The sequence below is a fragment of the Nyctereutes procyonoides genome, unplaced genomic scaffold (assembly GCF_905146905.1).
Source record: "Nyctereutes procyonoides isolate TBG_1078 unplaced genomic scaffold, NYPRO_anot_genome, whole genome shotgun sequence".
NCBI classification, from domain to species: Eukaryota; Metazoa; Chordata; class Mammalia; order Carnivora; family Canidae; genus Nyctereutes; species Nyctereutes procyonoides.
In genome coordinates this window covers 66,777,011-66,791,561 of record NW_026575126.1, presented here as the reverse complement: position 1 = coordinate 66,791,561, position 14,551 = coordinate 66,777,011, and the positions used below count along the sequence as shown (strand labels likewise).

The window sequence follows — 14,551 nt, the reverse complement described above, 5'->3', positions numbered from 1 at the left end:
TGGGGAGGCCGAACTGGCCAAAGCCCTTCCGCAAGGAGTGCTGAAAACTGAAGGCACTTAGACTAAGTCACTAGAGATCCATCAGTGTCTTTGACAGGTTATAGGACTCATCTCCCAGAAAAACACACACGTGTATTAAATTGCTAAATTATCCAAGAAATAGCATCGTACAGATGACCCTTGAACAACACAAGTGTGAAGTGTGTGGGGCCACCGATATGCAGATTTTTTTCTATGCATACAAATGCTGCAAATGTCTTTTCTCTTCCTTATAATTTTCTTAAATTTTTTTTCCTCTAGCTTATTTATTGTAAGAATACAGTATATAAAGCCACCTGGGTGGCTCAGGGCTTGCATGTCTGCCTTGGGCTCAGGTCGTGATCCCAGGGTTCTGGGATCCAGTCCCACATCAGGCTCCTTGTGCAGAGTCTGCTTCTCCCTCTGCTTATGTCTCTGCCTTTCTATGTCTCTCATGAATAAATAAATACAAATCTTAAAAAAAAAATACAGTATATAATACAAAATACATGTTGATTGCCTGTTAATGTTATCTGTAAGGCTTCCAGGCAACAGCAGGCTATTGGTAGTGAAGCATTGAGGGAGTCAAAGTTATACCTGAATTTCTGACTGCGTGGGGGTGTCAGTGTCCCTAACTTGTGTCGTTCAAGGATCCACTGTAGTTTCATATCCTTTTGACTTCATTCACTACTTCTTGACATCTGAAATATTTTTTGTTTTATTAACTCTAGTTTTCTAACAATCAAGGAGATACAGCTATATAGATACACACAGCTATACACACATGTATGTATACACACACATGCATATGGACATTCACGTATTTATGTATGGGGTTAGAATGCTTTTCAGTCAAATCTTGGTTCTTATTTGTATCCAAAGCAGGACAGCCTCAACCATATCTGCACTATTTGTGACAACTCTTTACAAACCTCAAGTTCAAAGTTGCTGTCAACACCGTCATGTATGAAAGGATTATCCTCTGCGATGACCTCCACAAATTTGGTTGCTGTTAATTCTTTATTTATCATTTTAAAGTCCTGCAAAAGAATCCACCAATTAAACCACAATGGCCTGTAATTACTAATAGCTACATATTTTTAGTGTCAATTTATATCCATATGACACTTTAAGGAGATGTTCTAGAAATGAACAGTTCTTTGAAACTGATCCTCTTGAAAAGCATTCTAGATTAACATTGGTATTTACCTCTCTAGACCTTCCCTCATGGGATCCCTGGGTGGTGCAGTGGTTTAGCACCTGCCTTTGGCCCAGGGCGTGATCCTGGAGACCCCGGATCGAATCCCACATCGGGCTCCCGGTGCATGGAGTCTGCTTCTCCCTCTGCCTGTGTCTCTGCCTCCCTCTCTCTCTCTCTCTCTCTCTCTCTCTCTCTCTCTCTGTGACTATTATAAATAAATAAAAATCTAAAAAAAAAGATTTTAGACCTTCCCTAATTCCTCCAAAAAGAAAAGTGTCTTTAGAGGCATAAACAAAGGGCTGAGGGGTTGGAAGAGTAGATGATCCAGATGTGAGTTATCGGCCCAGCTATACAAGTAGGGAAATGGTGCACTGGGGGCCACAGAATCAGGGTGCTGTGGGCACTCAGGAAGGAGACCTCGCTGGAAGTAATGCTGCAGGCCAGGCTGGACACAAGAAGACTCCCTGAAAGTCCAGGTGTAGACCCTGTCCGCATCAACACTGCAAACAGGAGGTTTGCTCTCGGAGATACTGAACCAGAGAGCATTTGGCCCAGGACACACTGTCTCTCCTAAAGTCAGTGCTGCGGAGATTAAGGATTAAGTGAAAGTGCACCTCGCAGGGCCTGGCTCTGTGCTGGCCCACCCTCCTCTCTCCTAAGCTGCGTGCAAACCAGGCTCATAAATTCTACTGGAAGAATCGTACTGACACCATATGAACCCACTGATCCATCTCAGTATCACTCAACGGGAACATTCCTGAGGCGATGCAACACAGAACCACCTGTGGCTTTGTCAGGGGAAGAAACCCAGAATCCAGACAAGCCTCTAACTGTACTGCTTCAGTGGATGTGCGAGGGAAGAGAAGAACATGGTAATGAATTCTGGGAGGATGCCACCAGCCCAAATCGGAAGGCTGACCCATCTAGAGGGACGATGACCTCGTCTCTTCAATATGAGGCCATGGAGAAAGGAGGAAAGTGAACAAATAAACAGCCATACAATACTCCTCCCCCAAACACACATACTTCTAACAAGCTACTTTCCTCTAGTATACACTAGGTCACTGTCCCTTTTCCACACACACACACACACACACACACACACACACACACACGACACTGTTAGACATCCTGAAAGCACTCTATTCCCTATTAGTATTTGACTCATTTTCTCATTTATCTTCCCATGGTGTAAATTAAAACAAAAACTGCCAAGAGTTAGTACAAGGATATTGTAGAACTATCCTATTTTATAAACTATTAGCTTCTTTAAATTACTTTTTGATGAACAAACATTTTTTTAAATGACATCTGCTTCCCCCACCTCATCTTCTCTTACATGGCAAGGTTTCTTACATTAGCAAAGGCACTGAGGCTGCCTGTGCCTTCCCCTCACTGGGAAGCACATGGGGTGGTGCTCCCTCTGCCTCAGGTCCTTCCTCCATTATGGATCCCAGAATTACTCACTTCTTCCCAAAGAGGCTCAGCAAACATTCAACGGCTATGAAGATCCCTGATCTTCACCTCATTGTGTATCACAGCTAGAATACATTGTCTTTCTTTCCCTTTCTTTCTTTCTTTCTTTCTTTCTTTCTTTCTTTCTTTCATTTACTCATTTGAGAGAGAAAGAGTGTGTGTGTGTGTGTGTGTGTGTGTGTGTGTGTGTATAGGGGGAAGGGCAGAGACAGAAGGAGAAGCAGACCCCCCACTGAGCAGGGAGCCTGATGTGGGGCCCAATCTCAGGACCCTATGATCATGACCTGAGTCAAAGGCAGACACCCAACCAACTGAGCTACCCAGGTGCCCCTTTCTTTACTGAAAACCAAAATGCTAGGGTGCTTGGGTAGCTCAGTCAGTTAAGCATCTAACTCTTGATTTCAGCTCAGGTCATGATCACAATGTCGTGAGATTGAGCCCCACATCTCTGCACTGAGCGTGGACCCTGCTTGAGATTCTTTCTCTCCCTCTGCACTTCCCCCTACTTGTGTGCACACAGTCTCTCACTCTTTCTCAAAAAAAAAAAAATAGCCAAAATTCTTTATTAATATAAAACCAGTCTCGATCATGAGTGTTTACTTTCAACATCCAGAGGAAGTGTCGCATCTTCATGGAAGGCTCGTGGGGAGGAGCTGTGTGTGGTCTGCAGTAAAGTGTATAAATCTCCCAGGTCTTGTCAATATAATTCATGGAATAGAGTGTTTGCTGCTGTCCACTGAATAAATTGCCTAAAGACATAATGGAAAGATAAACAGTCAAAAGATGATTACAAAGCTACATTCTGGGGGAGAAACAGTTAATAAATATAATGCTGTTAGTTTTGTATTTACCTTTTACACGGCAGGCATTTGGGTGAATGTTCTCAGTCATCAGTTTGGTAAAACACAGAAAGAGCGATGGGCTTCTGTTTCTGCCAAGACAGATTCAGTCACCCCTCTGTCCAAGAGATAAAACTTAATTCCCTCTTCTCCCTACAGAGTGAACTCAGTAGTTTGCTTCAAATGATGAGCGTACAGAAAGGGAGAAACAATGTATTTATGGTAGAGAATCCTGGCCACCGCCCCTTTAGCCAAATGTTCAGTAACCAAACATTACAGGGTTAACATCACCAGTAATAAGACAATCCAACATCACATACCCCTGATGTGATGGATGTGATGTGATGTGATGTGATGTGATGTGATGTGATGCCAGAGGCAGTTCACCTCCATGTATTCTTTCCCAAAACCCAAGCCTCAGGGAAATGATGAAAACACATCAGCAGACCAAAATCAAAGGATATTTACAACATAACTGACCAGTAGTCTTCCAAAGTGTCAAGGTCATAAAAAAAAGTATAAGAAATTATTACAGGTTGTAGGGACTGAAGATATGGGATAACAAAACGCAAAGAACATGAAAGAACATGGAACAGAAAAGGGACATCAGGGGAAACTTGGAAAACCCAAATAAAGTCTGTGATTTCATTAGTATTAACCAACATTTGTTTCTTCACTACGATAAGTGCTCTGTGGCTGTGCAAGACGTTATTGTTCAGGGAAGCTGAGTGATGGATGGAGAGGAACTCACTGTATTAATATGGCAACACTTCTATAAAACTAAATTTATTTCAAAATAAAAAGTTTTTTTTTTTTTTTAAAAAAGATAAAGTATCCATTTTTCCCTGAGAAAGACAGGAAATTCTAGCCTATGGAAGAGTTGGTGGTGACCATTTCTGAGTAAAATCCTGAGAACAGTATTCAATATGGAAACATAACTCGCATCTGAGGGGTCTTCTAAATTTTAATCTGGTATCTCATGGTTGAGTAGTTAATATTTGTGAAACGTGGGGCACCTGATGAACTCAGAGCCCTGGAAGTAGTACTTACTGGTATTCTTTGTGATGGATGTGGTAAGCCAAGTGCAGGAGGTAATTCAGAAACGTTCTCAAAAGTATTGTTGTAAACGGAGAATGAATTTCTTCAACTGGAATGTCACTATTGGCTAAAATAAAGAAAATTGGAAAGAATGCCTAGTATTTTTTTAAATTGAAGTATAATTGACAATACAACATTGTACTCAAGTGTTGCGACATGATTCACCATATGTTGCAGATTGACCGCCACAATAAGTCTTATTGATATCCTTCACCTACACAGTTACAAAAATTTCTCTTTTATTCTTGCCATGAGGACTTTTAAGATTTACCCTCTTAGCAACTATTCTTTTTTTTTTTTAAGATTCTATTTATTGAGAGAGTGAGTGAGAGAGAGAGAGAGCAGGAGCAGGGGAAGTAGAGGGAGAGGGAGAAGCAGGCTCCCCACTGAGCAGGAAGCCCGACATGGGACTTGATCCCAGGACTCTGAGATCATGACCTGAGCAGAAGGAAGAAGCTTAACTGACAGAGCTACCCAGGCACCCCCTCTTAGAAACTTTCACATATAACACCATATTTTTAACTATAGTCACAGCCTTTGTGACACGTTTATTTTATAGCTGGAAGTTTGTATCTTTTGACTCCCCTTTCACCCATCTCATCCACCCCTCCCCACTCTGGCAACCACCAGCCTGTTCTCTATATCTGTGACCTTCTTGTTTAGGTTCCATTTATAAGTTCAATCATACACTCTTTGTATTTCTCTGTCCGACTTACTTCACCTAGCAAAACACTCTTAAGATCTATCCATATTTGTTGCAAATATCAAGATTTCATTTTTGATGCCTAGTATTTTTTAAAGCCTTCTATTTTTTATTTTGCTCCTGGTATGCAATACAAAGAACTGAGTTTGATGGAGTATCTTTTTTGCTAGTAAATACCAATGAGCAGCATATACACATCCACTTAAAACTTAAGTACCACTCAAAAGATCTCGATCTGGTCACTGCTCAAGAAACTTACAAGATACCGTGTGCCAGTGTTTTTTTCAAAGTGGTCTGAGCCACATGTGATTGATGATTCTAATTTTTTTTAAAGATTTGATTTATTTATTCATGAAGACACACAGAGAGAGGCAGATACACAGGCAGAGGGAGAAGCAGGCTCCATGCAGGGAGCCCGATGTGGGACTTGATCCTGGGACTCCAGGATCATGCTCTGAGCAGAAGGCAGACACTAAACTGCTGAGCCACCCAGGGATCCCGATGATTCTAATTCTAAATAGATTCTAAATCTGTGTCAAACACTTACATTTCAGGTAAATAGGTATTAGTTCTAATATTTTATTTTTCAAGTAGATAATTTGAGGTTTTCAAGGCCTGCTTCCCAGAATTCAACTGTAAGGAGTAAAATCTTCAAAGGTATTAAGTTTATCACATGAACTTTCTCATTTGAAATCAAGCCCAAGCCCAAGACAACCTAAAGTGTTTTCTCGGCTATGACAAGCCCTCCTTAATCCTCTCTGCTTCTGACCTCATGATTTTAGTGGGTTTTACAGATCAGGGGCAGGCAAAGTTATCCGTCAAGAGCCAGACAGTACATATTTTATGCTTTGTAGGCCACACAATCTCTGTCACAACCCCTCAGTTCTGGTATCATAGGACAAAAACAGCCACAGACAGTGCATGAGAAAATGGGCATGGCTGTGTTCCAATAAAACTTTACTTATGGGAACAGGCAGGAGGCTGGATTCAGCCCATAGGCCCTGCTGTAGATAATCTTTCACTGCTGCCATTATTTCACAAAATTGTCTCAAGTACATTTTAAGCACCTTGGGAAGACAACCATGTGTTGATTTCTGGAACACCTCTCCCAAGATCTGTCTTCCTCACTCCCTCCACAATTTCTGACTGGTTTCATGGTGACATGATGTTATACTACCGTTTAAACCAAAAGATGTTGGGGTACCTGGGTGGCTCAGTCAGTTAAGCATCTGACTTCAGGTCAGGGTCTGGGATCAAGCCCCATGTCAAGCCCCGTGTTGGGCTCCAAGCTCAGCAGGAAGTCTGCTTCTCCCTCTGCCCCTCTCCCCACTCATGCTCTCTCTCTCTCTCTCTCTCTCTCTCTCTAATAAATAAATAAATAAAATCTTAATTAAAAAAACACAAAAGATGTGGATCTGGAATACTCACTACTTAAAACCCTGTCCATATCAGCAAGAGTTATATTATGGTGATGAAATTTGCAGTCTTTTAGAAACCTCCAGAAGTGAAGCTTTGTCATCAGGAAGGTATTATCCAGAGAGAGATCACATCCTAGGCTGCTGTAGAAGCAATAGATTCTTCTCAATTCTGTGATATTTCTTAAGACAGCATATTCTACCTACAAAGAAAAAACCATGCATGTCTTAATCTTGCCTAATAAGAACAAAAGCAAAAGAAACAACATGTGTTTTGTAAATTAAATGGGATAACATATGTGAAGTAATAGCATTTAACTCTTATCACTGTAAGAGCTCAACAAATGTTATATTTTCTCCACTCATCTCCAGTTAATAAAATGCATTTTCTGAATAACATTTTTAAAAAGTGCTGTTATCAGTACAATGGAATTGCTTTCTTTTTTTTAATTTTTATTTATTTATGATAGTCACACAGATAGAGAGAGAAGCAGAGACACAGGCAGAGGGAGAAGCAGGCTCCATGCACCAGGAGCCCGACGTGGGATTCGATCCCAGGTCTCCAGGATCATGCCCTGGGCCAAAGGCAGGCGCTAAACCACTGCGCCACCCAGGGATCCCTGGAATTGCTTTCATACTGCTATGTGGTAGCATCCTATTTGAATGGGCAGCAATAAAATCCTCTAGTCTACAAAGCAGTATCTTTCATGAAAACAGACACAAAAATCCTCAAGAAAATAGGAGTATATGAAATCTAGCAATATATAAAACAAATAATAAGTCAACACCAAGTGGGGTTTATCCTGGGATCGCAAGGCTGGTTCAACCAGCTTTGTTGGTTGGTTGGTTGGTGGGTTGGTTGTTTAGTAGACTCCACATCCAACATGGATCCTCATGTGGGGCTGGAATGCACAACCATAAGATCGAGACCTGAGCTGAGATCAAGAGTCGGACACCCAACTGACTGAGACACCCAGCCTTGGTTGATTTAAAACATGCAACTAACATCATACTTCCTGCTGAAAGTCTGAAATAGAAGATACTCACACTCATTACTAACCTCCCTCTCTGTCCCCAATCACCTTCTATAATTTTCCCCAACTCTCAATACCCTTATGCTACCTTGACTTTCCCATACATGTAACCCTGCAGCATATGCAGTGCCCTGTTCTCCAAAACCATTTATGCTCTGCCTCTCCCTCCCAAATGAAATATTCAGGAAATGTGAGGACTGGTGTTTGGGGCCCCCAAGGAGATGGAAGAGTCCCACCTGGGCAGTTGCATTAGGCATCTGATTCTTCTTAGCATTAACCCCTGCTTTTAAAAATTTAATTCAATTGGATAAACATACATAGACTGCCCTATCTAAAGCACTGCTCTAGAGTAAGCACAGAATTTTCTTCATGAAGCTTAAAACCTGGGAAAGACACCATAAGGAAGTGCCACTGGTAGAACAGAGCCATGGAGAATGGACAGGTGGATTCCAAGGAAGTTCCCTAGAGGATGCTGTACTTGAACTGAGCCTCATAGCACAGAAAAAAATGAGAACTTCACAGACATCAGGCCCCCCCAGTGGAAGCTGGGGTGGGGGAAGCAGAGAGGTTGAGGTGCTTTTGGAATTCCAGGAGGACTGCCTGACCTGGATAAAGGGTATCCCTGCTCTCTGCCCCAGTTGCCTCATGGGCAAAGGGGGACAACCACAGTTCCAGCCCCATAGGCTGTTGGGGGGGTTTACCAAAATAAAGGTGTTTGGAAACATGCCCAGCGCATGTTCCTGTGTACATGCTGGCCATTATTACCATGTGAGTGCAGGGTAAGGAGGAGGGAGATTGACAGGGGCAGGTTGGCAAGAGGCTGATATCAGATCCGAGGTGGTTCTGAATACACACTCAGGAACAGGACATGGGTAGCCAAGGCAACTACCTGATGGAAGAGGCCAGAGCTAGAAGGGCAAGAGAGCTTGTCCAGAACCCCTGCTCGAAAAAAGATACTGCATCTTGACAAAATGATCCAATAACAATAACGAATACATATAACAAACACAGCAGATAAGCCCACATGGAGGGACATTCTTCATAGTAAGCGAGCGAGACTCTTCCAAGCTCTGGAGGTCACGGAGTACCATGGAAGGCAGAGGCTCCATCACAGACGGAGGAACTTAAAGAGATGTGACTGCTGCATGCGGCGTGGGGCCTGGGGTGGGATCCTGCGACAGAGAAGGAGCACTGCGAGAAAAAGCGAAATTCAATTAAAATCCATGGCTTAGTTTTGGTGGCAAGCGAAGCCCATGTCTCAGCTTTAGTCTCCAATCTGCAGCGATGGGAGATGCTCATGTGCCAAGGAGCTAGTGGCAGGGATGCAGAAACCTCGCTTGTGCAGCTCTTCTGTAGGGCTCAAGTCCTCTCAAAAGGTTCAGAAAAAAAAAAATAGAAGTTTCCCTAACTAGATTGTAATATGTCTATATTATGAAATACCATGTAACCATTAGACATTTTTAGAGGCATTTCTAAAATGTCAAGTTACAGATTTTTTTCATTTCCTAGGTCCTATTTCTATAATTCAATTTTCTATAAAGAGCATGTGCTTTTATGATCATAAAATAGTATTATTTTTAAACTTGTAGCTGTTTACCTGTTTTGTCATGGGAAGAACTCTAAAGTGGAAAGTGAATGATACATATGTAAACCAAAGAAGAAAGAAAGGGGGGAGAGAGAAAAAAAACTATAAGGATACCACTCCTTTTGGAGTGAATCAATGCATGTTCATTTATTCACCTAAAAATTATATTGTAGGAGAATATTTAATGGCACTGAAGAGCTATGATTAAATATACACACAAAAAAGAGATTATATGAGCAGAATCCTCCAATTCTAATTATGCTTGCTCAGAATAAAACTGGAAAGATGGTCACCAGATTTTGTCTGGGTGGAGATTCTCTTCCATTTTTTTCCTATCTGCATTTTTCTAAATTTTCTACAAGTATCGTGTACTATTTTCATAACTCTTCTTATCTGGATTTTCTAAATTTTCTACAAGTATCATGTACTATTTTCATAACTCTTCTTATCTGCATTTTTCTAAATTTTCTACATGTATCGTGTACTATTTTCATAACAAAGAGAATATCATAGAAGTTTTATTTTAGCTTTTTAAAAAGATTTTATTTATTTACTTGAGAGAGTGAGTGAGAGAAAGAGAGAGAGAGCATGAGGAGGGGGAGCAGCAGGAGAAGCAGACTGCCGCTGAATGGGGAACCCCACGTGGGGCTCAATCCCAGGACCCTAGGATCATGACCTGAGCTGAAGGCAGCCGCTTAACTGACTGAGCCATCCAGGTGCCCCAAGGTTCTTATTTTTAACAAGAATCTGGCAGCAGATGAAGTGAATGATGTCTGTAGCCTGAATTACAACATTGGCCGGGACAAGAAGAGGGGAGGATGGGGGATGGAGAGTCATCATTTTTGAGACCCACAGAACTGGGGCCAGAGGAGACAAGAAAGAGGAAGAGCAAAGGGGCACACACCTTGCAATTTCGAGGTACCACTGGTTCTCTTGTAGCAAGCAATATCTTCAACAATGGTTTCACAGAAGAATCATATCAAACCCCAGTCAAAGCAGGGATCGTGATACTAACATGTAATTTGGTGGATGGGATTTTCCAGATGTTAATCAAATGAAGTCTGCGTACACATAATTTTCCCTGTCTTTTAGGATTTCTAGATTTCTTTTTCTTTAAAGATTTTATTCATTCATTCATGAAAGACAGAGAGACAGAGAAAGAGAGAGAGAGGCAGAGACACAGGCAGAGGGAGAAGCAGGCTCCGCGCCAGGGAGCCCGACGTGGGACTTGATCCTGGGTCTCCAGGATCATGCCCCGGGCCGAAGGCAGGTGCTAAACCACTGAGCCACCCGGGCTGCCCGGATTTCTAGATTTCTAATGATTTTTAGGAGTTTAAAGTTCTTTCGAATCCCAGCAGCCCATAATAATTCACAGCAGAATGTAGTTGGGGTGCCACAGCCCTGGCCTTCAGACCAAAGCTGGAGGTGAGGATAACTTGGGCCTAGTTAATTCACTGAGTCCTTCTGTCTAGGCTTCTGTTTACTCACAAAGCCTCTTCACTAGGGTTGCCTTGCAAATTAAATGGGATGGTACACAAAGCATCTATTGGGCTTATGAAAGACACTCAACACAGGACAGCTACCCTAAGGCTATATTTTCCCAAGACTGTGGAGAGTGTTGATATTTAAGCTTAAAATATAAATGTATAACAATATGAAAGGTTTTTACCTGCTTCTTTTCCTCTGCTTGATCTTTCTCAGGGTACATACTCAGCAGCAAACTGAGATTCAGATCAATGCTTGATCCTAACACAGAATTACTTTCACTGCTATCGAGCTTTCTGATAATTTCTAGCAAATAAAGGCAAATAGAGGGGATAATGGTGAAAAGCAATGTTAAAAGTTGTCAATGTTACCACTGCACCTAGCAAATTAAAATGCTTTTGGAAAAAGAAAATAAAATGCTTTTGGAAGTTAAAAAAATTGTTTTCAATGTTAGGTCAAAATTATTTTCCACCAAAGTGGGATATAAAAGTATTTCAAAAACCTACTAAGAAAGCAGTTTCTCTCCCAGAAACATCTTTAAAAAAAAGATGTATTTATTTATTTTATTTGAGATGGAGCACACAAACAAGCAGGGCAGACGGGCAGAGGGAAAGGGAGAAGCAGACTCCTTGCAGAGCGGGGAGCCTGATCCCAGCCTCAGTCCCAGGACACTGAGATCCTGACCTGAGTCAAAGGCAGACACTCAACTGACTGAGCCACCCAGGTGCACCCCCACAAACAGAAACTTCTGTTTTCTGAAATATTCAGTGTGTCTTGATGAGTAGATTCTATTGATAATTTAAGTTAATTTGCATGCATCTGACAGGTGCACACCCCCTACCAGCACTGATGGAGGATCCAGGGTATTGGCTCTTGATGGAAGACTCTGAAGACAGATCCAGGTGACTTAAGAACTCAACTTCAAGATTTGGAAACTCCACTATGTGGTCATTGGAAAATGCACCGTTATACACACGCCCGTTCTTGAAAGTTAATTGGCCCTGCAGATAGAAAGATTTACAGTTCAGGAAAACCACTGCTAATCTACTTCTGTACCATTTTCAAAGATTTGGAGTTTTGTTTTGGAGTTTTTTGTTTTTAAGGCATGCACTTAGCTCACATAGAATCAGGCTCCTAGATTCTCGAGTCACTGTGTGAATCCTCTCTCTTCCTCCTCCTCCTCCTCTGTCTGTCCCACAACCTCTCCTCAGCTACCTCAAGGTTATAGAAGGTGCCTTATTAAACTATACTAATGACTAGCAGAGTGCCCATCACCAAATAGCAGCTCTCTAGCTATTTGTCCAACTCAGGCCAACAGTCTGATCGAGAGGTAAGTAAATGACCCAAGTCAGCTCAGCCACACTGAAGATATTTGTGGAAAGCTTCTCAGAAAAGAGTTTCTTCTCTCCTTCTACTTAGTGTGGTATGTGGATGTGAAGCCTGGAACCACAGCATCCATCTTGTGGTCATGAGGGAGGGGCAGCCTAAGGGTAAAGCTGACAACATGGTAGCGGACATCATGGGTAAATGGAAGAAAACTCCTGACATCACTGCATTGCTGAATCAAACCAACCCTGAAACCAATTTATTGAAAAAAAGAAAGAAAAACACCAATTTATTCTTTATTGTTTGTGGATGAGTAAGCTAGATTTTCCGTTACTTGTGAACAAAACCACCCTAACACACATATCTACGTACATAACATAAACTAAGTAAATAACTTCTAAATATATAGGATACTGATGTTATGTTGAAAGTTGTTTTAAATTTCATGTAATCATTTTAATAAAACAGTAAGTTATCCTATGCAAAAATGGGTTATGCACTTTACCAAAGAATGACATGCTTTTTATGGTATTCCAGTTGCTTCACAAAATCTTTAAAATGTGCTCTTCACACGTCTGCACTTACCATGCCATGTTTTTTATTGGACACCCATTCTCCTTCATAGATGGCTCCACTGGCATAGTAAAACTTTCCATAGCCATGACGATATCCATTCACAAACTCTCCTATGTATTCATTTCTTAAAGGGTATTGGGAGTTGGGGATTCTCTTTAGAAACCATGAGTGTGTTCCAAAGCCATTCTGAAAACAAAACAAATTTCCATGGGAAATACTCAAAATATTTCCTCTTTTTACCTGAATCCATTTAAAATTCACTCAATAGGGGCACCTGGGTGGCTCAGTCTGTTAAGCTTCCAACTCTTAATTTGGGCTCAGGTCATGATCTCAGGGTCATGAGATGGAACCCCACATCAGGCTATGAGCTCAGCACAGGGTCTGCTTATACCTCTTCCTCCCTCTACTTGCACTTTCTTGCTTTCTAATAAACAAATAAAATCTTTTAAAATTAAAATAAAAGTGGGATCCCTGGGTGGCGCAGCAGTTTGGCGCCTGCCTTTAGCCCAGGGCGCGATCCTGGAGACCCGGGATCGAATCCCACGTCGGGCTCCCGGTGCATGGAACCTGCTTCTCCCTCTGCCTGTGTCTCTGCCTCTCTCTCTCTCTCTCTGTGGCTATCATAAATAAATAAAAATTAAAAAATATTTTAAAAAATTAAAATAAAATTCAGTCAATAGATCAAATACAATGACTCACTTCAAAGGACAAAGAACATGGATTTTAGAGTCACACAGACTTGGGTTCAGCCTCTGTGTCATCTACTTACTAACCAGCCTTTTGACCTAAGGCAAATTATTTAAGCCCTCTGGGTTTCATCCATAAAATGAAAATAACACTTATCCTGCAGGTTGGATAGAAAGACTGAATATAGTATATATAAAATGCCTGACTTGATACTGATAAATCATTACCTTAAATTTTATTTATTTTTAACATACAGCCTCATTAAAAAAAATGCTCCCTCTTCAATCCCACTTAGCAGAGATAACCACTACTTGAGAGTTTGAGAATTCATCTGTATTTTCCCCAGGCACATGCAATTGTATGTACTGAGTCAATGTATTACACATACGTACATAGAACACATAGAAAGACACAATTTTTTCACAATGGGATGACTCTGTATATATCTTCCTAGAACTTCTGGGTATATGCTGAAAAGAATTGAAAGCGAGGAATCAAACAAATACTTGTGCACTCATGTTCATAACAGCATTATTACAATAACCAAAAGGTGGAAGCAACCCAAGTGTTCATCAATGGATGAACACATAAACAAATGGATGATATAAACATACAACAGAATATTATTCAGCCTTAAAAATAAGATGGATAAGATGGATGAACCATGAAGACATGATGCTAAGTGAAATAAACCAGTTGCAAAAGAATAAATACTATATAATTCTATTTATATGAGATATCTAAGGGAATCAGATTCATAGGGGCAGGAAAATAAATGGTGGGCACCAGGGGTGGAGGAGGGGGCTGGGAGAAGGGGTGTGAGTGAGTGATGGGGACAGAGTCCCAACCTGAGGAGATGAAAAGAGTTCTGAAGATGATGGTGGGGGGTGGATGCCCCTAAACTGGACACTTAAAAATGGTTAAGATGATAAATTTCAGTTATGTGTATTTTACCACAATTAAAATTAAAAAGATAAAAAGAAAGCTGGAGTGGCTATATTCACACCAGAGAAAGACTTCAAAGGAAGAGAAATGATCAGGACTAAAGAGGGACATGACAAGATGATAAAAATGGTCAATTTACCCAGAAGACATAACAGTCCTAAAC

General features: G+C 41.2%; 1 protein-coding gene across 1 annotated transcript in view; it reads right to left on the bottom strand.

Moving 5' to 3' along the window:
* The window catches only part of RSPH10B (radial spoke head 10 homolog B), a 56,210-nt gene that overhangs the window by 21,596 nt on the left and 20,063 nt on the right, over nucleotides 1–14,551 (bottom strand). Inside the window, exons 7-14 of the mRNA XM_055340962.1 lie at nucleotides 12,766–12,942; nucleotides 11,696–11,855; nucleotides 11,039–11,160; nucleotides 6,764–6,953; nucleotides 4,585–4,699; nucleotides 3,547–3,626; nucleotides 3,296–3,444; nucleotides 951–1,058 (exon numbers count right to left, since the gene is read on the bottom strand). Coding sequence (XP_055196937.1) covers nucleotides 951–1,058; nucleotides 3,296–3,444; nucleotides 3,547–3,626; nucleotides 4,585–4,699; nucleotides 6,764–6,953; nucleotides 11,039–11,160; nucleotides 11,696–11,855; nucleotides 12,766–12,942 — 1,101 coding nt within the window. The remainder of the gene's footprint in view (nucleotides 1–950; nucleotides 1,059–3,295; nucleotides 3,445–3,546; nucleotides 3,627–4,584; nucleotides 4,700–6,763; nucleotides 6,954–11,038; nucleotides 11,161–11,695; nucleotides 11,856–12,765; nucleotides 12,943–14,551) is intronic.